Raw genomic sequence first — 23,342 nt, forward strand, 5'->3', positions numbered from 1 at the left:
CGCTGCACCCATCCCACTCCACCCCTTCCAGATGCCCCACCCAGCTCTGTGTCTTCCCGCCCCTTCCCCACCCCCATTCAAAACCCTCTCCCAAAGTCCCCGCCCCAACTCTGCTCCTCCCTGCCCCTATTCCAACTCCTTCCACAAATCCCCACCCTGGCCCTACCTCTTCCCCGCCTCCTCCCTTGAGTGCGCCATGTTCCTGCTTCTCCTCCCCTCCTGGAGGAGGAGGGGGGTGGTGGGTGAGGGGAGTTTGGCTGCCGGTGGGAGCAGAGCACCCACTAATTTTTTTCCCGTGGAGCACCCATGGAGTTGGCACCTATGGCTCTGTGATCTATGGAGATTAATTTTACACAAGCATGAAAAGTTCATTTAAAAACCTCATACAAGTACAATTAGGTATTTTCAGTCCCCTGCAATCAATGCAAACTAGGAGATCACTTCTTGAGAAGGTCTCTGTTAAAGTGTGCTCTCGCTGTGACATTACCAGTCATTATTCAGAGGGGAGTCTTTTCATTAAGCACTGTTAGAAAAATGTTGATTCACTCATCAAATTCCAATATACTAGGGTTTCCTCTCAACGGACAGAAGGGGAAAATTCAATCTTGGCATCTTGCCCTTTCTAAATAGTTTCATGTTTATTTTTTCTGTACTACTGGGTCAGCTTACCAGGGTTGTAAAAATCATAAATGATGGCGTTTGCTGGCTGTACTAGACCCATGGGATTGATTTGCTTAGCCCCAAATGACACACAGTCAGGTTCGGATCCATTACTGAGCTGTAGAAAAAAAGCAAACACAAACATTTATTACAAAAAGATAATTCATGCTCTCCAACCACTCCACAATTTATTCGTGCCTGTAGTGTTGGTTCTGCTGAACACTTTTTTTCTGACAGAATGGATGAATTAACTGTCTGTTTCAGCCAAAAATGCATAAGGTTGTTCTTTCCCAGGTTATTGGGAGCTTTGAATCAATATGCTAAAGACTTGCTATTAAAGAATAAGCAGGTTTATTGGCTATGTACAGCATCGATGGTCTTCTCTTTCTGAGATCCTCACTCAGGGAAGTATCCCTAATCATCAGAGCACTTGCTTTATTTTAAGCATGTGCTTAAGTCCCACTGAAGTCATCCTGAACAGGAATGGAGGCTTAAAGGCTTTCCTGAATCAGGCCCTAACATCCCAGTGTCCTGTGCCAATATGCACTGGTTATTTTATAGAACTAAGGGACAGCTTTAGATCCATGTTAAGTATGTAACTGCATAGGGCCTGCGGCAGGGTAGACTAGGTCCCAAGGCCCCCTGCTGGAGGCCTTGCAGTCCTGCATCACCCTTTCCCAGAATAGAACTATGAGAAGTCCTCTAGTCTAGGCAGCCTAGAGTGGCTGCAGAAGAGCGACCAACCAGAAGGGCTGCGAGAGCCACTAAATAAGGGTCCAATGAAAGGCAAGCAGCACAGCAGAGCCTTCAGTGGCTGTGTGGCGTTCGAGGAGGGAGGACCAGGTGCGTGGCTGGACTGCGGACAGTTCACCAGACAGAACTGAGCCCCGTGAAGGCTGCCAAAGACTGGCTGGCTGGATAGAGTAGCAGCAGAGCTGTCAAAAAGTCAGTGGGGGCAGGCTGAGCCCGGAGGACTGAGCACAAGACCTGGCCAGACCAGACAAGGGCACCGAGATGTGCCCTGCTGGTCTGGTAGCAGACTGAGCCCAGGGAGGGCTGCTGAAATGGGCACCAGCTGAAGGTACCGAGATGGGCCACAGCTGGGTGTCTGAAGAAAGCAGTGCCTCTGGGAAGAAGCCGAAGAGCTACAGCCCCAAACCAGGGCTGTGATAAGAACTCAGGACTGTATATCCCAGAAGTGGGGCTAGCATGTGCAGCTCGGCCAGAGGGCCAGGCTGCTGAAGACCAGGTGAGAGAACCACTGGCTGGGGGACAGGTGGTGCTTGCGAGAGGTGGGTGCCACCCCACTGAAAGAACAAAAAACCAAAAGCAGGCTCATACCTAACTGAGAGAAAGGGGGCCATCCACAAAAGGTGGGTGCCCCACCCTGCAGTGAAAAGAACCGTGTTTGCAGGCATTATCAACCAGAGAAAAGGGGGCATGCACGAGAGGTGGGTGCTGACCCCATTACAGTTAATTTACATACTGTTACATTTATTTATGATCCCCACATAAACACAATCACTTTGTCAGCCATAGCAGTACTAACATATCTAACATATCCTTTGTCCTTAATTATTTCTTTTCTTGCTGCTGCCTTCTGTGTAAATTACCTGCGAGTAACATCTATGCTTGAGTGTCACTTAAGGATGTGAAGCATCTCAAATGGCTGAAGGAAGCAGTCACCATGTGAAGTGATGCCACAGGGATGTCAGGGGCATTGTAGATACCCAGAAGGCAGATAATTTGAGGACATCTTATCATGGGCCCTGATCCAGCAAAGCACATATTTAACTTTACACACATGCAAACACACTGTCTGTAATGGAATTACTCTCATGCCTGAAGTTATGCACATGCATAATTGCTTTGCAGGATTCAGGCCCTGGGGCCTCACAAATGTTAGCAATTGCTCTGGCTTGAATGGATTCATTAGGGACTCTGTGACTTTGTTCCAAAGTCCTGGTCTAGAACATGGTATTAACCTTTCTGAGTATTACAAAGGCCTAAAGGTACTTTTGGAAAAGAATGGGTATGTCCTCTAATTAATTCATGATGGTACACTGTTGTCCGGTGTCTGGGTGAACTACATTGATCTGAGCAACAGTACCAACAATATACAGATTTAAAAGATATGCCTCTGAACATACTCCCTTCTTTATAGCATCACCTGACGGAAGTTGTAAAAGTCATACAGGATTCACTCACCTCCCCAAAGTAGAGCATAACCTTTCCTTCTTTGTACTCAAAGTGGTCGATGTATTGGTCTGCAGACTTTACCAACTACAAAAACAGAAACATCATTTTTACCTTGGTTTAAAATCTGTTTTGGCTTCTGCTGGCTGTCTTAAACTGCCTAGCTGTGTATTGTACTGGACTGGTTGATTCTTCCTCAGAATGAACAGTTCCTTGGTCTGCTGTTCCTTTATGTGGTGGAGGACCTAGGCTATTTTCTGAATGAGTATATGGAGGGCCTGTTTGCTCATTTTGATTGTATTTTATTTATTTAATCCATTTATGAAGGGCACATTGTGAGCATCTAATGGTCATAAGACAAAAGAATACAAAATATTAAGATTTGAGTTGACTCAAGCAGCCAAACACCATATCCAGCCAGGGACTATTTAAAAAAAAAAAGAAAAGTCTAGTAGAACAAATCCAGTAGTCATCAAACAAGCCACCTATCAACAAAAACAATCAATCCCTAACTAACGGTATGTTTACACTATGTGAGCTAGTGGTGCAATTCGCAGCTCATGTGTCTAGGGCTGTCAGCTAATTGCAGCTAACTCACACAATAACTCAAAAATATTAATTGTGATTAAAAAAATTAATTGTATTAATCACACTGTTAAGCAATAGAATATCAATTGATATTTATTAAATATTTTGGATGTTTTTCTACATTTCTAAATATATTGATTTCTATTACAACAGACTACAAAGTGTACAGTGCTCACTTTATATTATTTTTTATTTCAAATATTTGCACTGTAAAAATGATAAACAAAAGAAATAGTATTTTTCAGTTCACCTCATACAAGTACCGTAGTGCAATCTCTTTATGAATTTGTAACTTACAAATGCAGATTTTTTTTTTGTTACATAACTGCACTCAAAACAAAACAAAGTAAAACTTTAGAGCCTACAAGTCCACTCAGTCCTACTTCTTGTTCAGCCAGTCGCTAAGACAAACAAGTTTGTTTACATTTATGGGAGATACTGCTGCCTGCTTCTTCTTATCAAAAATAATAATTTAAAGTGAGAACTGTACACTTTGTATTCTGTGTTATAATTTAAATCAACATATTTAAAAATGTAGAAAAACATCAAAAATAGTTAATGAATGTCAATTGAATTGTATTAACAATACACAATTTTTTTTATCATGATTAATTTTTTAGTTTTTCGCGTGAATTAACTGTGATTGATCGACAGTCCTCTTTCCATAATGAAAATGTCTGTCCTGATTCTCAGTTTCCTGTTAATTATTCTGCAAACTTTTGAGATACCTGGGGCTAAAAACCACCTCTTGTGATAAATAAAGACTTCCAAAGAGCAGCGCAAAAATAATAAATTAAATTACAGATGTCAATGAAAGAAATGCTCCTCACCTGTTCAAGTTCAGCTGTGTCAGGTTCCAAGCCACTTAAAAGTGAGAGATCAACTAGAGACATCTTCGGTATATTGGGACCTGCGGATCTTTTAGGGAAAATTACTGTTAGTAAATGCTTACATTGTACAACATATGCAGTGTTGCTGTCGCTATGTCAGTCCCAGGACATTAGAAACACTAAGTGAGTAAGGTAATATCTTCTATTGGACCAAATTCCATTGATGAGAGAGAGAGAGACAAGCTTTCTGTGTAACCTTGTCTCTCTCACTAATGGAAGTTGGTCCAATAAAAGATATTACCTCCCCCATCATGTCTCTCTACATTGTACATTTACATTTTGTTACAAAGAGGGACTTCTGAAGAGCCTGGCCATTCCTGCCTGGTGATGATGAAACAGATTCTGATTCCTATTGCCAATGAGCACAATCCAAAGCTTTCCTAAAAGCCATTTATTTAAACTTATCTACCTAGGCAAGTAAATAGCTAAAATTTATGTCTAGAGACTAAATTCCTAAATATGCAACTGTCTTTTGTGCTTTTCTAATGCACTTTAATTCCTCTCCGTTCCCAAATTCTTCAGAGTTGGATTATTTTTGTTGAGCCATCTCCAAGAAGCCGGAGATGATGACTTTATGTTACATTTACATGGTGCCTCTCATCAGAAGCTGTTACAATGTGTTTTACAAATGTCAGTGGCTCTTCGATAATTCATGCTGTGGTAAACCACAACCCCTTAAATCCACACTGGATTGCAAGTGTGCAGTGCACTGTAACACAGTTCAGGGCAGGGCCGGCTCTAGGTTTTTTGCTGCCCCAAGCAAAAAATTTTTTGGCTGCCTCCCATCCCAGTCCTGGGCTCTCCCCTCCCCACCAGTGTCCTCCCCCACCACACCCCCTGCTGCCCAAGTTCTGGGCTCTCCCCCACCCAAAATCACAACCTCCTTGTTCACCACAGCAATCCCTGTTTACACTTGCAGTGCGGATCAAACCGTTTCTCCTATTTTTATTTCACTTTAGTATAAATCTCACCCCCCATCCCCTGCAAGCCCAGCTTTAGTACTCCAAATGCACATGGAAGGCATAGGGACTAACCCTCAAACTTGAACCCGGAAAGGGATGAGGATCTAGTAAAGAGGGTTCAGGCAGAGGAGCGGGTGTGGGGGTGTTGGGGGCTCTACACTGGCAGAGAAGCAGGGTGTGCTGTACTCGCGGAGGAGGGTGGAGAAGGAGAGCGGGTATGAGGAGGGTTGCAGGAGAAGAGGTGCAGGGGAAGGGAGAGGTGCGGGAGGAGAGGGCTAAGGGAGGGTACAAGGGGAGAGGTGCAGGTGAAGGGAGAGTACAAAGGGAAGGGGTGCAGCGAAGGAGAGATGGAGGAGGTACAAATGAAGAGGCTGAGAGCAGGATGGGGGGTGCAAGGGCTGAGAGGGGCAGGCGCTGACAGCTGCTTTCCCAGCCTCGTGCAGGCAGAGCTGAGAGGATGGACACTGATCCCCAGGTGCCCGAGCTGTGGGGGTCCCCCGGCGGGGCAGTATTCCCCACTGCCCCACTCGGAGCCAAGCTCTGCCTCTCCCTGCCCCTGGCGCTGTGGGGGCCTGGGGCAGGCAGTGCGGGGCAGAGGCGGGGAAGGTGCACGGCAGGCTGGGTCTGGGGGTAGGAGGGGGCGGTGGCAGCTCCCTGGCAGCTTGGGCTGCCCAGACACTCACCTCATCAGCGCATGAGCTGGGATCCGCACCCACTGCCCAGAACGGTGGCGCTCTGCACAGCCCACACAGGCGGGGAAACACTGTGCCGCCCTTGGGAGACTCAGGGCAGCAGCAGTGGCAGCAGCAGGACCCCTTCTCCCTCCCTGCATCTCGGGCCCTGCTTCCCTCCCTCCCCAGCTCCTCTCACACTCTGGGAACCCCTCTCGCCACTGCAGCCCGGGCTTGGCTCCAGGGGACGATGCTCTGGCTCTCCAGAGGCAGGGCTCTGGCCAGGGCCAGCTCTGGCTTTCTGCTGCCCCAAGCAAAAAAAAAAAAAAGGTGTGTGTGGGGGGGGAAGAGGGGAGGTGGAGTGCCACCCCTTGGAAAGTGCCACCCCAAGCAATGGGTATAAAGGTACCTACCCCAGCTGTCCCATTCATAATGTTGCACTGCTTTTTGGAGAGATGCTGTCATCTCTGTAGCCATAGTGAGTAAAGAAGATGGCTACTACCATCCTAGTTTTCAAAGAGGGGATGTCTTGTTGTTTGCTAATCCACAGTGGGAGCAAGCAAAATGGCTGCTGCAACCCTATTCTGTATAGGGCACTATGTTCTGCCAGCTCTGCCCTTTCCTGCTTTTGGATTAGCAAACAACAAGACATCCCTTCTCTGAAAACTAGGATGGTAGGAGCCATCTTCTTCATTCATTATAGCTACAGAACAAAAGCAAGTTACAAAGTCCTGCCTAAAACTCTGAGCTGCCATTGCTTAAAAGCCACCATTAAACAGGAGGGGAGTGAAACAGCAGCCTTAATAAAGGCCCTTCTCACCCATTGGGCTCCAGTGCCTCTACTACACAACTACCAGTTTCTCTTCATTCCCATGGTTCCAAAAGAGCCAGGGGCACTGAGAGCCAGACCTTCCCCTCTGCTCTTCACACAACAGCATGAGAACACGGTCTATCTTTGGAGAAGCCCCGCCAGCCAATAGTAAATAGACTAGTTCTTTTCCAGGGCATTAATGAGTGCGAGGGAGTAGAGGAGAATGTGTGACATCCACAGGGAGAGGGAGGTTACTCACACAGGGCACACACCAACTACACTAATCCCACTGAGGTTCCTCTTCTCTTTGGTGTCGTTTATTGAGTTTCTGTTGTTTATATATGCTTAAGTGCAACCACCTCTGGGGTGGAGGGCAGCAGCCAGGTGAATAGTTGGCATACAATACAACTATGGGGATATAAGGGATGAGTTAATTTTTGACCAAGAACACTGGGGCAAAATCTTACATTAAAACAAACAGACAGACAGACAAACTATTCTTTAATGTTATGCAGAGCAGACAGGAGGTTGGTGCTTAAGATCTGGTGTGAATGGCTCATACCCCATACACTGCATGGAAATCAGCTTTACTGTCTTGGAAGACAAAGAGCTGAGCCACCATGCCGGGATTTGAACGTGTGCTTCCAGAAAGACAACAAATGGCAGAAAGATGTATAAGACCAAGACTTCCTAACCAAAAGAGTGTAATCTCACTAATAGAGTTAACCTAGTCCTGAACCTACCTGACGCAGACTTTGTAACGTAATGATTCTGTTTTACCGGGAACAGGCACCTCTCTCTTCCTTCTACTGCGGATGTCAAACCATTCTATCTGGCTCATGGGCTCATCTCTTCTGGTTTCTGTCGCATGGTCCTCCCCATAATCATAGTCCTCTTCCTCAGCATCCAGAGCACCTGGAGGTGTTAGACACAATCAGACCCTGTCAGACTGAGATGAAAAGCTTGCTGATTGCTCTCCTTTTTGCACTTTGTGAGGGATCCGTGCTGACTCCTGCCACCTCCACTGCTTTTATAAACTTCACTTTCCTCAGTCTCATTATCTCATGTGTCTTTGAAATTGAAGCTTCAAATAAATGCCTGCAATAATCAGCATTATTTTTAATTTGTATGAGAGTAGCACCTAGAAGTCCCAGCTGAGATTGGGGCCCCATCTGTAAATGCACAAAGACAATTCCTGCCCCAAAGAGCTAACAATCTAAGGAAAAAAGACAGACAGCACTCAGTGGAGGTGCTCCAACTGAAGTGACTTCAGTATAATAAATAGCTAAAAGACAGACACAGGAAATGTTAACTCTTTTTGGGCGGGAACCATGATACACAGAGATATTAAGTCATTTGGCCAAGAAGGCCACCCTTGCTCTCTAGTAATAACTAATAATAATAACATAAGTATATTTATTAAGCACCCTCCAAAAAGTCAACTGGGATCTTATAAAACAATTCTTAAAATATTACTACATGTAATAAAAATACAAATTGTCCTGAAGGCACTATAGTAGATACCTTTCTTTTTTCCCAATCTAATCAGCTAAAAAGTCATAGGATACTATCAAGGTTTAGCCAAATTTGCCATCATTAAAAACAGTTGCTCTGTTTTCTTTTCACTTACTTGAATATTTGACGTTCCCTTCCATTTCAACTTCCAGAATCAAGTCATTACATGTGGTGTTCTCCATTTCAACAGAATAATATATTTTTTGTATCTGAAAAAAAAAGAGAACATCCTAAAAGCTCCTTTAAATAACAAAGAATTTAACCAAACAGGTCTGCAGCAATTCATCTGATTCTGCACATACTGGAAGTTACATTTGATCAGGGAGAGTGAGAGAGATTCCATAGAAACTAGTTTTAGGCAGGTTTGTACTTGGTATGACTCAGCCATGCCTCCGATGCAGCTACCAGTGCTATAGCAGCTACCCTACTTGTGATAGCTCAATGAGAACTATCACGAGTCTGTGTGCATGAGCAGGGGAATCACACCCATAGCTCATAATGTAGTTATAGGTACAGTTTATCTCCTGATGACTGTAGTGGATACAACAATGACAGACTGATGAGCAATATTCAAAGACCTAAATGGCCTGGGACCTACCCACTTAGGGTGATCCGACAGCAAATGTGAAAAATCAGAATGGGGGTGGGGGGTAATAGGAGCCTATATAAGAAAAAGACCCAAAAATCAGGACTATCCCTATAAAATCAGGACATCTGGTCACCCTATACCCACTTCAAACACCCCCTCCTCGTCCCCTACCAACAGCACTCAGTGGAGGTGCGCAAACTGAAGTAATTTAAGTGTAATTAATAACTAATAGGCAGTTCTCCATGAGGCTCCATAGACTTTGGAATTTTTCCCTGTAGCCGGGTCCAAAACAGACAAAATCTGTGACCTTCAGGGCTCTCTGCATCTATTTGCCAGGGATTTGGGGGAGAGCAGAGATGCATAAGGACAGGGTCTTAGGCAGTATGGGGTAGTGATTGCTTTGCTTAGTTACTGTTCGGCAGGATCTGAGAAGGGGTGATGCTGCCTGAGGTTCCTTCCTGCACTGTGTGTAATTGGAAGTGATGGCAGGGCAGGCCCCTACAGATGTGAATTAGTACCGTTTTCTTTTTGAAAGAGAAAAATAAAATGAAACTTATAAGTTTTCAAGCTCCATCTTACACTCAGTGTCCCATTTCCTTGGCCCTTTACCGTCACTTCAACTTTGCTTCCGAGGTCAAACTGCAAACCAAACCAAACAGCAGACATTTAACACTTTGGCCACTATTCACGTTGTCTTTTTACTGTGATTCCTGAGAGTCTTGCTTGTTGTCTGGAATCTGGGCAACCATGTTAGAAGGTATTGCCTGTTTGCCATGAGCGAGGGACAATAGGGGTTCCCCTACCCTAGTGCAGGGTTGTAACAGTTCCCTAACTGTCATTCAAGGAACTATGGGGCATGTCTTCTCCTACCTCACTAAAGTGATCCCTGCAGCAGGAGTAGGGATCATTTTTCCAGGCCCCATTGCATTGTGGGTCAGAGCAAAGGACATATCTTGCCTCTTCCCTCCCCTAAGATGACCCTGAATGGACAGATGACTGCAGTGGTCCTTCCCATTGGAGGGAAAGCAGCAATCTGAACATCTGGAAGAGGCAGAAAGGTGCCTATAAGTGTTAAATATTATTATTACACAGAAAAATGGCTGCAACCAAAGTACATCAAGGTTGCTGAGAAATGAAGACATTCCTTCTGTTCTCAAACTAGGAAATATCACAATTTAGAACAATAAAGGGTTGAGTACCTGTAGTTCTTCCTGAATCTGGACATTGTTACTGTTCAGGTTAAAATAGTGCTTTTTGTGCCTTCCAGGTAGGTTTAATGCAAGATTCAGAATGGTGGGATCGCTTTCTATAGTCTGTATGCTATACTGTGACAAAGCTTCCAGGGCCACCACTGTATCCTGTGTGAGATTGAAACACAAATGAATACCAGCCACACTGGAGTCTTTCAGCAATAGCAAAGTGCTTTAGTCACATGCCTCTCCTTGTAAGTAACTCCTCATTCAGATGTCTCCTTTTTAGATCTCTTTTCCTTTGAGGTTCTCTCTTTGAAGTCTCCACATGTCCGCTCATCCACCTCAATCCATTCATCTTATTTTCCATATTCTTCTATCAACATTTTGGATCAGATCTCCAGTGGGTATAAATCTTCGTAGCTCCATTGAAGTCATGGAACCCTCACTAATCCATATTGTTTTTTTCTGAGGGCCAAATTCTCAGGCGTTTACTTAAGGACCTCAGGACTGTGGGCTTCAATCAAAATAAGCAACTTTCTACCAATGGAAAATCCAGTTTCACCCCATAACATTATGATCCTGAACTGCTGTAAAAGACTGCCTGGTTGGACCCATAAAAATATTTATCTTTCCATATTTATTGGAAGAGTTTATAAGGGTATTTTACAGTACTTTCCCCCCACACATTCCATTGAGCCTGAAAGCCAGATACCTGTGTAGAACAGTATCCACCACCATATTTCCTTTTTTCTATTAACCATGTAGCAATAGGTTCTGCATACTTGATATCCTTCTGGCATAATGTCTGAAGTAATGCGTAAGCGGTAGCTTCTACAGAAACTGCATCTTCACCATTTCCCCAGTAGCGCTGTTGCATTGCTGAAACAATAACTTAGTCCTTGAATCAATCCGGGGAAGGTATTTTCCAAAAATTGCTTCAATTTAGCTCAATTTAGAAAAATATAGGTAATTTATTTCATAGTAATGATTCCACCCAAGAAAGAAAGCCACCACCACTCTGACAATACAGGAAGCAAAGGTTATTAAAAACCAGCTTCCAAACAGAGTTTTGACTTATCCCAGCCATTATAGTGCATTGATCACAATGTACTGACCCAGTTGTTATAGAGTACTGATCCTAAGGTATGCAATGCCAACTCAGTGCTGTGCTAAGATTGTTTCTGGAGATAGCTTAAAGGTAGAATTATTATTCCAATAGGTCTAGAATTAATAATCTGCATATAACCTACATTTAATCACATTGGCCTTATTGCACCTGATCTTGTTTTTAATTATGTTGCAACAGCACACAAGGACTTTGGCTGGGAAGAGTGCTTTATAAATCAAATCATCATGTAAGAATAATTATTAGTACCTGCATCGAGTGTAGAAATTTCTCTTAAAATCTGTTCTGCTCGTTTGGCTTCTGAGCTATTGTGTTTCACAAGAGCCAGAGCATAGGCAGAGATTGCAACTGAGTAGAAGTTCAGCTGAGGTGAGAGTTCTCGATGCACGTAAGTGACAGCTTTCTCAATGCCTCGTTTCTGTGGAAATAAATATGGATCAGTTTGGAGGGTGGTACAAAACCAATGCAAAAGGTAACACTGATCTGAGTTCCAATGAATTATAACAACACAATGCAGCTATTTCTAAATTAAATTGAATGGGAGTGAGGTGACCCTAATAACTGTGGTTAAGAATAATGCAAAACAATTATATTTGTTGAAGATTTTGGCAGGGAATAAAATGATTTCTGATATGAGCACTAGCTGGCCTATGCTAAAATAGATGGGCTATTTGAGTTGCAATTGCTCCATTTACAAGGAGTACAAAATTCTCATCAGAGACTCCCTGCTACATACAGCTGATTTCTGGAGGAGAAGAGGAGGCACCTTTAGCATCTGATTGCAATGGTTGTGGCACCAGATCCTAATTTTCTGGGAGAGGAAGGCTTCGAAGACGATGCAGGCAGTAATATGTGCAATAACAAGATACTTCAAGATGAATATTTGTCCAATGCACTGAATTTATAAAGTGCCGGATAAGTGCTAAACAGCATTGTTTGGCCAAATCCTGAGTTTATTACTCAATTTTTACATAGTCCTTTCTCAGACAAAAGTGGGAGTTTGCCTGAATAGGGACTTCAGGATCTGGGGCTATTAATTATTATTAATTATTTATTATCACTAGGGTCAAATTCAAGACAAATGAAAAGAAATACATTTTCACATAATGCCAAATTAAACTGTGGAATTCATTGCTACAGTATATCACTGTAGCCAAAAACATAGCAAGATTAAAAAAGGGATTGGCCGTCAATATGGATAACAAGACTACACAGAGGTTGATTCTAACATAGGCTGTGGGAAAGAGAGTAAAATTTATGATTCAAGGGTTAAGCCAGTCTCTAATTATTAGAGTTAGGAGGTTTCGTTCACCTTCCACTGAAGCATCTAGTGCTGGCCACTGTTCAGTCTGGCTATTACTATATTCCTCTGTTCCTGCTTCTACCTAGAACCATGATTTTATTACCTGACCATGGATTACAGAATAATTATTGTGTTTGAAGCTCAAAGGACATGGCTTTTAGTCCTGGCTTCATTTTGTAACAGTATTTATAGTGCTGGCTTCCAAGTTTACCCATCTGTTTAATGGATAACAGCACTTCCATCCTCACAGGGGCATTGTGAGGACTAATTCATTTAAATGTGAGATCTTCCTATGAAAGGAGCTATAGAAAAGCAAAGTATCATAAGCACACCACTGACAATGGCCTGGTTCCCCCAACTGGTGTAAAATCACATTTCCCTGGGCCCACTGTTCCTCTTGCACTATAGAAAGGATTCACCCCAATGAGAGCAAGTACTGATGCTGTCACTTACCTTCCCTCTGGCTCTGACCTGTGGGAGGGTAGCTTTAAAATCTGCTAGGGGCTTCAAAGAAACTTGCTACTAGAGGCAGCCAAGGGGATGCATTGAATCAATGTGTCCTCCAGTCACATTGGCCTGCACTATGTGCTTTTGGGGATCTGCAGTCTCCCCACAGTGGAGGAAAGGTTGTGGTTGTTTTGCACTGCACCAGCCCAGCAGACTTGTGGCCACTGGGGTGCTGTGACTGTATTTCTCCCAACAGAAATTTGAGTTGAATCTGGTCCAATAAGTGTAAGGGTGGTGCCACAGTGGAAATACAGCCTCAATAGTGAAGATGAGGCCCAGGACATGCTCAGGAATTTCTATGCCGCTAAACCGAGCACAGTACACATGCCAGCACAAAACAAATGCACATAAAAAGAGAATGAAAGATATAAGGAGAAAAGAAAAGCAGGCTTCTTACCACCTCAGAAGACTTAGATTCATCGAAAGCCGTCAAGGCCTCTTGCATAGCGATGGTTATAAAGGCTGTCAAAGCCAAATGTTCTTCAGCTTTCCCAACTCCACCCTAGAAGGTTAATCATGGGAAAGCTTCTAAAGCATACATTTGTTTTATTATTAAATTGAGCAAATCTAATTTTATTTCTTTGTATGAAAAATCACCACCACCACACGGTCACGCTTTTGTTGCTAATACACCCACCCTAACATCCTTCTCCATTCTCCCAGCCACACTTTCTTTTTCTATTGTATAAGTATTTTTTTTCATTCATAGATTCATAGCTTTTAAAGTAAAAAAAGACGATTGGATCCTCTACTCTAACCTTCTATAACACAGGCCTTTACATGTTCCCCAATTACTCCTATACTGAGCCCAATAACTTGTCTAAAGCACAGCTTCCAGGAAGGCATCCTGTCTTGATGTGAGGACATCAAAAGATGAGAATCCACCACTTCCCTTGGTAGTTTGTCTCAATGGTTTATCACAGTCCTGGTTAAAAATGTGTGCTGTATCCCTAATTTGAATTTGTCTGGCTTCAGCTTGCAGCCACTGGTTCTTTTTATATCTTTTTCTGCTAGATTATAGAGCCCTTTAGTACCTAGTATCTTCTCCTGATGAAGGTACTTATACACTGTAATTGAATCACTACTTTATCTTCTTAATAAACTGAACTGATTGAGTTCCTTGAGTCTCTCACTGTGAGGCGTTTTGACTCATTTTGCGGTTTTTTTTCTGCACCTTCTGCCTTTAGAAAAAGTCTTAATTCCTCCCCAGTCTGCCTCAAATACTCATCCTTTTAAAGAGTTAAAAATATTTTCCTGCAAGAGCTGTTGATTTTTCCCTCCCCACACACAATTATATGGGAAGCAAAAGATAAAAGTCCAGAATCAGGGGGAAACAAAACAAAACAAAACAAATAGCCACATCATCAGCTGGTATAGTCCCAATGATTTCAATAGAGTGACACCGATTTACAGAATTTGAGAATCTGGCCTGTATGGGAACAGGTTCTTATCATTTTCAGTGACCAACCTGCATAAGTCTGTCCATCACCGGATGAGGGTCATGGAATGAGCCATCCGCCTGCTGTTGTCCAAGCAAGTAGGAAACAGCTTTGTGTATGTAACGGTCTTCGACACTGATGTATTTTCTGCACCTTGTGAGCACTTTAGCAATGAATGCAGTCAGCCTGTATAAAAGAAACTGGTTTCATTTTCTAAACTCATTGATATTTGTGGTTTGCTAACACGAATTAGTACTAGGGTTGTCAAGCAATTAAAAAAATTAATCATGATTAATCAAGCAATTACAAAATTAATCACGGTTAATTGCTCTGTTAAACAATAATAGAATACCAATTATTTAAATATTTTTGGATGTTTTCTATATTTTCAAATATGTTGATTTCAATTACAACACAAAATACAAAGTCTACAGTGCACTCAAAAATAAAACAATGTAAAACTTTAGAGCCTGCAAGTCCACTCACTCCTACTTCTTGTTCAGCCAATCGCTCAGACAAAAAAGTTTGTTTACATTTGCAAGAGATAATGTGCCCTCTTCTTATTTACAAGGTCACCTGAAAATGAGAAGAGGTGTTCACATGGCACTGTTGCAGCTGGCATTGCTAGGTATTTATGTGCCAGGGCTCCAGCAGTAATTCTATTGTGATTAAAACTGGATTCATCGTGATTAATTTTTTTGAGTTTATTGTGTGAGTTAACTGCAATTAATTGACAGTCCTAATTAGTACGTCAGAAGATTCTGATACAATTTTGCACAAGCTACTGCTATGTATAACGTTGACCAGTCAGTGGTAGTTATAGGGCAATGCCGAAAGATACACCTCTACCTCGATATAACGCTGTCCTCATGAGCCAAAAAATCTTACCGCGTTATAGGTGAAACCATGGCCACGTCCAGACTAGGTATTAAAATAGATTTTAGATACGCAACTTCAGCTACGGGAATAACGTAGCTGAAGTCGAATTTCTAAAATCGAGGTACTCACCCGTCTGGACGGCGCGGCATCGATGTCCGCGGCTCTCCGTGTCGATTCCGGAACTCCGTTCGGGTTGATGGAGTTCCGGAATCGATGTAAGCGCGCTCGGGGATCGATACATTGCGTCCAGACTAGACGCGATATATCGATCCCCGAGCAATCGATTTTAACCCGCCGATGCCGCGGGTTAGTCTGGATGTGCGCCATGTTATATTGAACTTGCTTTGATCCACTGGAGTGCGCAGCCCTGCCGGTCCGGAGCACTGCTTTATTGCGTTATATCTGAATTCGTGTTATATCGGGTGGCGTTATATAGAGGTAGCGGGGTTTACAAGGCATTCAGAAAGACTGAAGAATCTCAGTGCAATTCATACCTTAGGGTACAACACTGCTCACTACCACACTGGGCCCAGTTCTCTTCTGACACTGGTTTTTCATGAGTGTAAAAGATAGAGATAGAGATACAAAAAGATAGAGAGAAAGACAGGGACAGCCTCATGTACAATGAAGCCTGGTTTACACACCAAGTTGCATTGGTTTAACTAGCAGTGTGAATTTCTATTGCTTTATTTATACCAGACAACCCCCTGTGTTTATACTCTTCTTGCACTGATAAGTTTAAATTAAACCAATATACAGGGGTGAAAGTGGGCTGCTACTGGTTGGTACGGTGTACCTGTAAGAAGCTGGTACTAGCTCATAAGCAGCTGATGTTAAAGCACTTTAACGTCGCTGCCCATTTTGCCCCCTCCATCAGGAGCCCTGGGCCCTTTTAAATTGCCACCGGAACTCCGGGCGGCGTGGGCCAGGCAGTGCAGATGGGCTGGCTGGGGGAGGCTGATCCCCCAGTCTTGCCCCTTCTGCTTGAGGCCCCGCCTTTTTCATTTGAGGCCCAGAGCCGGGACCCCTTACCAGTAAGTGTTTCATTTTACTTTCACCCCTGCCAGTATAAGCAGTTTTAAACATATATAGAAGTGTCCGCCCAGGTGCCTGCTCTTATTATTAAACAATGCTCGCACATGCCCACGTAATTACATCACCATTAGCTGTTCACTGAAAGTTGTTCAGAAAAAAAAGTTGTCTCACTTTATTAATAATAAAAACTATTTGGCCATAAAAGCCAAAGAATCAAAGTTTAGGCACACAGACTTGCATCCATATATTTTCAAATACCTATTGTGCATGTTCACATGCTGTGTACGTAGCTAATTTATCTGTGTACATATTAGATGCACTCAAGTATATGGGCACAATTTGACCCCAAAAGCCAGGAACTAAATTTCTGATGCACTATGTGTGACAACACTGGCATTTTAGAATATAAAACAACAACTAAGGCAGATTATGACGCATACACTACCATGTACTGCTGGGAGTTGTTTTGAATGCTCCATAAGAGCCATCCTCCTTCTGAAATTCAAGAAGTCTCGTGTAACCTGCATAAACAAGCAATCAGATATATTGGGTAAGAATATTACTGTGCATGGACTTGTATTTATGCACTTTGGGCCTTTACATGCTACACCTGGATTAACATGGAAGTACCCTCCACTACTTTTGTTTGCTCCTCATAAAAGTTTGTGTGTGTGTGTGTGTGTGTGTGTGTGTGTGTGTGTGTGTGTGTGTGTGTGTGTGTGTGTGTGTGTGTGTGTGTGTGTGTGTGTGTGTGTGTGTGTGTGTGATTGCAACAGCAGGCCCTTTGGAATAAAGTAGAGGAAAGGGAGCATGAGTTTTGTTTAAGTCCTGCCTTGATGGGTCTACTTGGATTGGCATAAGGGCATCACTGTTACAAGCATTTGTGGATACCAAGGAATTTCTGCCTGGTGGGTCCCTGAAAATCCATCCCCAAGTACTGCCACTTTCTTAAGCAGCTGCACAAGGGGTTGAAATAAGACACAAAAGAGGCTGTGAGGTCCAGCAGATTGTACACATAACTGGAAGTCAGGAGATCTAGGCTCCATTCCCAGCTCTGCCATTGACTTGAACAGATCACTTCATTTTTCTGCACCTCATTTTCCCATCTTTAATGTGAGCATGATACTCAACCTTGTAAAGCTCTTTCTGATCTATTGATAAAAGGCACAGTAGAACTATGTTTTATTAATAATAATTAATCACCACTAATAGAATAGCATCACATTTCCTTGGGGGATTTTAGATAAATACAACTACTAAGAAAATGAAACAATGTCTGACCAAACACCTCAGGTTCAAAGTGTTTCTGTTTTCCAGTCAGATGCGTGCAACACATTCTAACATACTTTAGGTTTGCGTTGCACTCTAATTCATTGTTAAGATGCACAGAAGCCAATGATGGTGGGAACAAATTATTCTGATGAGGCCCTTGGTAACAGATATACACAAGGCCAAAGAACTCCATTCAGCTAACTGCCAAACAAAAATGTATTTTCTATCATTACTCTTCATGGGTGAGATTCTGTGCTGCACAACACAGCACTCATAGCCCATGGAGGAATGTGGATATGGTGGCTTTAAATCATTTGCGTGCTCTCCCAATTCTGGGATGCTCAGCAGGCCCTGACGTAACACAAACAGCCCTTGGACCAGTGTAAGTTATGGCAGCCTGTCATTGGCTGCCTATGGGTCACAGCACTGCCTGGATTGCCGTAGCCCCACATGCTACAATCCAGGCCTCCCGACACCCCTCTCACCTCCAGCATCTCCCAGCATGTGGCCAGCCTTTGCTGCATCTGAGGCATTTTGGGTTATTCTGGCTCTTTGACCCAGTGTAAAGGCACTGGAGCGAGGGAAGGGTTTGTCTACACCAGAGGTGGGCAAACTTTTTGGCCTGAGGGCCATATCTGGGTATAGAAATTTTATGGTGGGCAGTGAATGCTCATGAAATTGGGGGTTCGAGTGCAGGCTCTGTGTGGGAGTGCAGGCTCTGAGGTGGGGCCAGAAATGAGGAGTTCAGAGTACAGGAGGGGGCTCTGGCCTGGGGTAGGGATGCAGGAGGGGATGAGGGGTCCAGCTGGGGGCGTAGACTCGGGGGTTGGGCTGGGTGTTAGGATATAGATATTCAGGCCTCTCTGCAAAGGCCTATACTTTAAAAACGTAGGTGTATTTTTAAGCACTTAGCTAGTTATAGAGGTATAAAAGAAAGAATCAAAATCACTATCTGCCTGTGTAAGGGCCTTCTCTTACTGTGACAGTCTGAGGCTCTGTTCTTAGGCTAAGGCCTTCGGCTAAGCAGCAGAGGCAGCCATAAGCTGGGAAGTGTATGGTCACATCCTTACATTCCAAACTAGTCACATTGAAATAAGGTGCTATTGGACTGTTAGGAATACAATCCTGTTCTGATAATACCTATCACCTCCAGAGAAAGGGAAGAGCCTAAAAGATTTAAAGAAAAAGTAGTTTGGTAGTATCCTGTCTGTCAAGACTCATTTATCAATAGCTGGGGTGTAAAATCCTCATTTCTGTATTGTTCTACCACTGTAGTCTCCACTTCCCTATTCTTTGTCTGTATAATCTCTGTCTGGTTCTCTGATCGTTTCTGTCTGCTGTATAAATAATTTTGTTGGGTGTAAACCAATTAAGGTGGTGGGGGGAGGGATAGCTCAGGGGTTTGAGCATTGGCCTACTAAACCCAGGGTTGTGAGTTCAATCCCTGAGGGGGCCATTAAGGGAACTGGGGTAAAAAACTGGGGATTGGTCTTGCTTGGAGCAGGGGGTTGGACTAGATGACCTCCTGAGGTCCCTTCCAACCCTAATAGTCTATGATATAATTGGTTAGATAATCATGTTACAATATGTTAGGATTGGTTAATTAAATTTCAGTAAAATGATTGGTTGAGGTATAGCTAAGCAGTTTTACTATATAGTCTGCAGTCAATCAGGAACTAAAGGGGGCGAATGGGAGTGCGGGAATTGGAATCATGTTTTGCTAAAGGGGTGGGGGGGGGAGGAATGGGTATGGGAACAAGGACACAGGCAAGGCTCTGTGGTGTCAGAGCTGGGAAGGGGGACACTGAGGAAGGAAACTGGAATTGTGCTTGCTGGAAGTTCACCCCAATAAACATTGAATTGTTTGCACTTTCTGACTTCAGGTATTGTTGCTCTCTGTTTATGTGAGAAGGACCAGGGAAGTGAGTGGGTGAAGGAATAAGCCCTCTAACACTGGGGATGAGGGGCTTGGGGTGCAGGAGGGTGCTCTGGGCAGGGGGAGGGGGGGGTTGGAGCACAGGAAGAGACCTGGAGTGCAGGCTTTGGGTGGCACTTACCTCAAGCAGCTCCCAGAAGCAGCTCCAACTCCTATGCGGAGGCACGGCCAGGCAGCGCTTTGCACTGCCCCTGTCCGCAGGCACTGCCCTCAAAGCTCCCGGAAGCAGCGGCATGTTCCCCCTCTGACTCCTACGTGGAGGCGCAGCGCCAGTCAGATGGCTCTGTGTGCTGCCCCGTCTGCAGGAACCGCCCTTACAGCTCCCATTGGCCATGGTTCCCTGCCAATGGGAGCTGTACGGAGGAAGCATGTGGAGCTCCCTGGATGCCTCTATGCATAGGCGTTGGAGTAGGGAGATGCTGCTGCTGCTGGGAGTAGTGTGTAGCCACGGCATGTTCAGAGCTGGGCAAGCCCCAGACCCCGCTCCCCAGAAAGAGCTTGAGGGTCAGACTAAAAGGTCTGAGGGGCCAGACGCAGCCTGTAGTTTGCCCATCCCTGGTCTACACAAATACTTAGTTTGCCACAAGCTGGGGTGTTAATCTACTCTGTGCTAGGCTGCCACTCACTAAGCGTTCATGTGGACTCTGCTGCCACGCACTAAACGTTCCATAGCGCACTTCTGACCTACGCTGCTTTAAATAGGAGAGGATCAAAGCACACCAGGGTCCACATGGATGCATATTGTGCAGCAGGTTAGTGTGGGGGTAGATTTACACCCCCGTTTGCTTGTGTAGACAAATCCTGAGTTAACCGTTGGCTCCTAAGCTGAGTGAGGAATTGAGATCTGCCAACAGAAGATGGGGCAGAATAAGACGATGACTGGCTGGACACATGGATTGGCTTCTGGCACTGAAGTCTATGAAAAAGAGGGCTAAGATTTTAAAACACTAGTGATTTCAAGTACCCCAATTTTTTGGTGCCCATGTTAAGGTACTTTGAAAGGGATCCATTTTTAAAGGGCAGGCACTCAGCACTTTCTGAAAACCAGGCTCTTTAAGGTGTCTCAGGCAAGATGCCCAAAATGTGAGGCATCTTAAAATCATCACATAGTGTTTAAAATTTTGGCCAGCAGTCTTGAGATATCCTTGCTTCCTACCAGCCTCTGCCTCCTAGCTGGTATAGAGCCCTCAAGCTGCCACAGACCCCAGGAAGTTAGCGAGTCTTCAGCTGACAGCCATCAGACAACTGTCCAATTGCCTATGGGTAAGGTGCAAAAAGCAGTTTTCTTTCTGCCTGTGGGTAACCCGAAAACTGCTGCGAAGAATCTTCCTGTATTTCCCATATTTCATTGTCACAACTGGGCTGAGACAAACACAAAGAACTCCAGCCCTAGGCTAAGTTCTGTGGATAGTTAAAAGCACTTGAAAAAAAAATCTGGGGCTTAGAATGAAAGTTCCTCCTTCAAATACACCCAGGATCCCCAGGCAGGAACTGCTGTTAATGGCCCCACTGGCTCACCTTCACCTGGCTGAGGTGTGTCATGTCCTGCACAAGGGCTGGATCCCTAGGCAGGACTAGCCATACTAGTGTTACTAGATTCATATATACTTGTGTCTATGGTCAGCTGACATAGAATCACAGAACTGTCGGGCTCGAAGGGACCTCAAGAAGTCATCAAGTCCAGCCCCCTGCACTGTGGCAGAACCAAGTAAACCTAGGTGATCCCTGACTGGGGCATGTCCAACCACTTCTTAAAAACCTCCAATGAGGGGAATTCCACAACCTCTCTTGGAAACCTGTTCCAGAGCTTAACTACTCCTTTAGTTACTGTCTTCTTTATAACAGCCTTTAACATATTGGAAGTCTGTTATCATGCCCCCCTCTGTCTACTTTTTTCAAGACTAAACATGACCATTTTTAAAAACTTTTCTTCATAGCTCAAGTTTTCTAAATCTTTTCTCATTTTTGTTGCTCTCCTCTGGACTTTCTAATTTGTCCACATCTTTCCTGAAGCGTGACACCCAGAACTGGACACAGTACTCCAGATGAGGCCTCACTAGTGCTGAGTACAGTGGGACAATTACTTTTTTTGTCTTACACATAACACTCCTGTTAATACATCCCAGAAAGATATTAGCATCTTTTGCAGCTGCATCATATTGTTGACTCATATTCAATTTGTAGTCCACTATAATACCCAGATCCTTTTCAGCAGCACTACCGTCTAGCCAGTTATTCCCCATTTTGTCGTTGTGCTTTCTGATTTTTCCTTCCTAAATTAAGTGCTTTGTCCTGGTTTTTACTGAATTTCATCTTGTTGAATTCAGACCAATTCTCCACTCTGAATTCTAATCCTATCCTCCAAAGTGCTTGCAACTCTTCCCGGTTGGTGTCATCTGCAAATTTTATAAGCACACTCTCCACTCCATTACCCAAATCATTAATGAAAATACTGAATTGTACCGGACGCAAGGCTGACCACGGCAGGACCCCAGTAGATATGCCCTCCCAGTTTGACAGCAAACCATCGATAACTACTCTTTGAATATGGCCTTTCAACCAATTGAGCACCCACCTTATAGTAATTAAATCTAGATCATCTTTCCCTAATTTGCTTATGAGACTATCATGCAGCACTGTCAAAAGCCTTATTAAAAGCATCACATCTACTGCTTCTCCCCATCCACTAGGCTAGTAAGCCTGTCAAAGAAGGAAATTAGGTTGACCTGGCATGATTTGTTCCTGTTTAATCCATGCTGGCTATTCCTTATAACCTTGTTATAACCCTCCACAGATTTACAAATTGCTTGTTTAATAATTTGCTCCAGTATCTTTCTAGGTATCGAAGTGAGGCTGACTATGCTATAATTTCCTGTGTCCTCATTTCACCCCTTTTTAACAATAGGCACCATGTTTGCCCTTCTCAAGTCTTCTGGGACCTCATCTGTCCTCTAGGAGCTCTCAAAGATAATTGGATAGATGGATCAATTTCAATATTCATATTAGAGTGTGTTTGGCTTATAAGCAAGTACAGCTGGTAATCATATATATAAGCTCTGCTGTAATAAAGACACAACAGGAATATGTTTCACCACCATATAATTCTTATAATGAGAATATTTTTTTAATAGCTATTTAAGGGGAGAAACTGTAGGTGTGATTCTATTCTGCATGTTGCACAATGACAACTCTGTAGTAAGGTTTGCAATGTCTTACTTCACACCCAGTCTTATTTGATGGCCTGTAAAAACTTCAAAGGGAACTGCTATGAGTGCAGGGGTTATAGTCTACCTAAGAACTGGCATCCAGTGATGGAGGGCTGTAGCTTTCTTCATGGGCTTGTGACAAATGATGCTACCAGACGAAAGCAGGGAAAAGTAGCTTCAGATCATCAATAAAACAAGTAACAAGCTGGAGGAATTTTAAGAGCTGGGGATATTTTTACAGCCACATTGAATTAATTTAAAAGACACCACATACTATATACTTATGTAAATGTGTGGCCCAGCAGATACTGTGTGGCAGCAGTGTCCACATGGACACTTAGTGCACGGCAGGTTAGTGCAGAGTAGATTTACACCCCAACTTTACATGAACACTTAGTTCACGGCAAGAAGCCCTAAGTAGCATTCATATCACTGGGAGTTCCATGGTGCACAGGAGTTGAAAGGAAGAGAAGCCCCTAATTATATTAGAAAAGGTTTGCAGAATTCTAATTAACCATAGAGAGTCTTTGGGTCAGAGCCTCAGCTGGTGGAAATTGACACAAC

At 43.7% G+C, this 23,342-nt stretch overlaps 1 protein-coding gene across 6 annotated transcripts in view; it reads right to left on the reverse strand.

The window, feature by feature from the left end:
* The window catches only part of LOC127043240 (complement C4-like), a 117,246-nt gene that overhangs the window by 17,608 nt on the left and 76,296 nt on the right, over positions 1–23,342 (reverse strand). For 5 of the 6 annotated variants that reach the window (XM_050937110.1, XM_050937111.1, XM_050937107.1 and 2 more), the window contains 12 exons: positions 16,810–16,885; positions 14,480–14,636; positions 13,409–13,513; positions 11,451–11,619; positions 10,788–10,954; positions 10,082–10,240; positions 9,462–9,521; positions 8,409–8,502; positions 7,522–7,693; positions 4,275–4,362; positions 2,869–2,943; positions 670–778 (listed from right to left, as the gene is read on the reverse strand). In XM_050937110.1, the coding sequence (XP_050793067.1) occupies positions 670–778; positions 2,869–2,943; positions 4,275–4,362; positions 7,522–7,693; positions 8,409–8,502; positions 9,462–9,521; positions 10,082–10,240; positions 10,788–10,954; positions 11,451–11,619; positions 13,409–13,513; positions 14,480–14,636; positions 16,810–16,885 (1,431 nt within the window). The remainder of the gene's footprint in view (positions 1–669; positions 779–2,868; positions 2,944–4,274; positions 4,363–7,521; positions 7,694–8,408; positions 8,503–9,461; positions 9,522–10,081; positions 10,241–10,787; positions 10,955–11,450; positions 11,620–13,408; positions 13,514–14,479; positions 14,637–16,809; positions 16,886–23,342) is intronic. The other variant, XM_050937109.1, reaches the window with a different exon arrangement.

Source organism: Gopherus flavomarginatus, chromosome 1, assembly GCF_025201925.1.
Source record: "Gopherus flavomarginatus isolate rGopFla2 chromosome 1, rGopFla2.mat.asm, whole genome shotgun sequence".
NCBI classification, from domain to species: Eukaryota; Metazoa; Chordata; order Testudines; family Testudinidae; genus Gopherus; species Gopherus flavomarginatus.